Source organism: Oryzias melastigma, linkage group LG16, assembly GCF_002922805.2.
Source record: "Oryzias melastigma strain HK-1 linkage group LG16, ASM292280v2, whole genome shotgun sequence".
NCBI lineage: Eukaryota > Metazoa > Chordata > Actinopteri > Beloniformes > Adrianichthyidae > Oryzias > Oryzias melastigma.
This window is the reverse complement of record NC_050527.1, coordinates 10,386,807-10,388,498: the sequence shown is the minus strand read 5'-3', so window position 1 is coordinate 10,388,498 and position 1,692 is coordinate 10,386,807. Positions and strand designations below refer to the sequence as shown.

The 1,692-nt window shown below is 32.9% G+C and overlaps 1 protein-coding gene across 1 annotated transcript in view; it reads left to right on the top strand.

Annotated features, from left to right (window-relative positions):
* hibadhb (3-hydroxyisobutyrate dehydrogenase b) overlaps positions 1-1,692 on the top strand; it is a 9,388-nt gene that overhangs the window by 5,220 nt on the left and 2,476 nt on the right. Inside the window, exon 5 of the mRNA XM_024268157.2 lies at positions 564-697. Within this exon, the coding sequence (XP_024123925.1) occupies positions 564-697 (134 nt within the window). The remainder of the gene's footprint in view (positions 1-563; positions 698-1,692) is intronic.

Below are 1,692 nucleotides of genomic sequence, written 5' to 3'. Positions count from 1 at the left end.
CTCTCTGCTTGCTTCCTGTAAACTTAAAGATTAATTCTTATCGGACTACTTTACCAAATTTCTTGGCCCGCATATGGTTTGCACCTGGTTAAGGTATAAGTGTCTAGCTTTTAACCCCATATGAACCTGAAGCAGAAACAGCTGTGTATGAAAGTTAACCAAACTGGTTCCTGTAGTGTAAGAATGGAGTACCTACTGCACGTTAGACCTACTTTTAATACTTTAGCAGCTATGACCGTTTACAACAGAATAATGTTTGGCTTTCTGTATTAGCCATCTATTCCAGGAACATTTTTATGTCAGTTTGAAACAAATCTTCTTGATTTATTTTATTTTTTTTAATTCAAATGTGCATTCCATTTTTTGTTTGTTTTGCTTCAAAAAGAAGAAATATATATGTTTAATAAAAAAGAAAATCAAATATTAATCATGTCTTGAAAGAGGCTATAGTTCTTTCATAAAGGTTTCACTGAGGGAAATGTAGCTTGTGGCAGCAAGCTTAAGTGTTTTAAATGTAATTATAGTTCATAAATTTTATGTGACTGTAAATGCGTCTTCTTCAGGTGTGGGCGCTGCCAGTTCGGGTAAGCTGACCTTTATGGTTGGAGGTGCAGAAGAGGAATTTAATGCAGCCAAAGAACTACTAACCTGTATGGGATCTAATATTGTTTATTGTGGTCAAGTTGGAACTGGACAGGTAAGGGATTTCCCAAACTACTGAAATATTTGGACATTTTTTTTTATTTTTTTTATATAGTTTTGTACCTATATAAAAAAATTATCTCACAGCAAGTTTATTATCTAATAAAGCCTGACGAAAAGTGCTGAGGTCGTCGCACACGTGCCACTGTGCACAAATTTTAGTCCATTTGTAAAACATAAAAAATGAGAAAGTTAGTGTTAATTGATATAGGTATATTCACAGCAAATCAAACTTTTAAACACCAAAAGTTTCATCATAACTGAGCCACAGTGTGGAGGAATAATGAGGAATAATCAGTATGAGTTACTGAGGGTCTTTGATTTACAGATATATCTCATCCTATATACTGTATATAGTTATGTCAACTGTGTTGAAGTCTTGAAAAAGACATGCTTATAAATCATTTGGAGGAAAACTCACAGCAAATTATGTTTTGACATGATCCGGGATTTTTAAATGTAAAAGATGTGTAATGGAGAGCGTTTATTTGCAATTTTTTTAGTTTTATGAATGACGATTCAGCTCAGAGACACGTCATAAATCACTTAAAAGTAACATAATCAGCTCAAATTTTTGGACCACTCCATAAAAAGTCAATGGGCGGTGTAGAGGACATAAAAAAGCTTCTGACTAAACCCTCTACTTTAATTTATTGTGCCTGTTGTTCTTAGGCTGTATGTTTTTGCCTGTTTAGTTCAATATTGCATTATAGTAATATCATCTACTAATAGCGGTTTAGGAAGAGTATATGGAGATTCGTACTTCTTAATATTAAAAAGATGAATGCCAAAAAACTCAGTTTATATAGAAACAAAATGAATCTGCATTGTAAGTTTCAATTTATAGTTAAGATGAAAATCGTGTTTTTTACACGTTCTTGTCATGATGGAGGACATATATAAAGAAAATTGAGCTTAAAGTTGCATTTCTGAGTATTTCTTTATTCACATTGTTGTGAATCAGGAGCTGACAAAAAAGGCAGCTTGAAA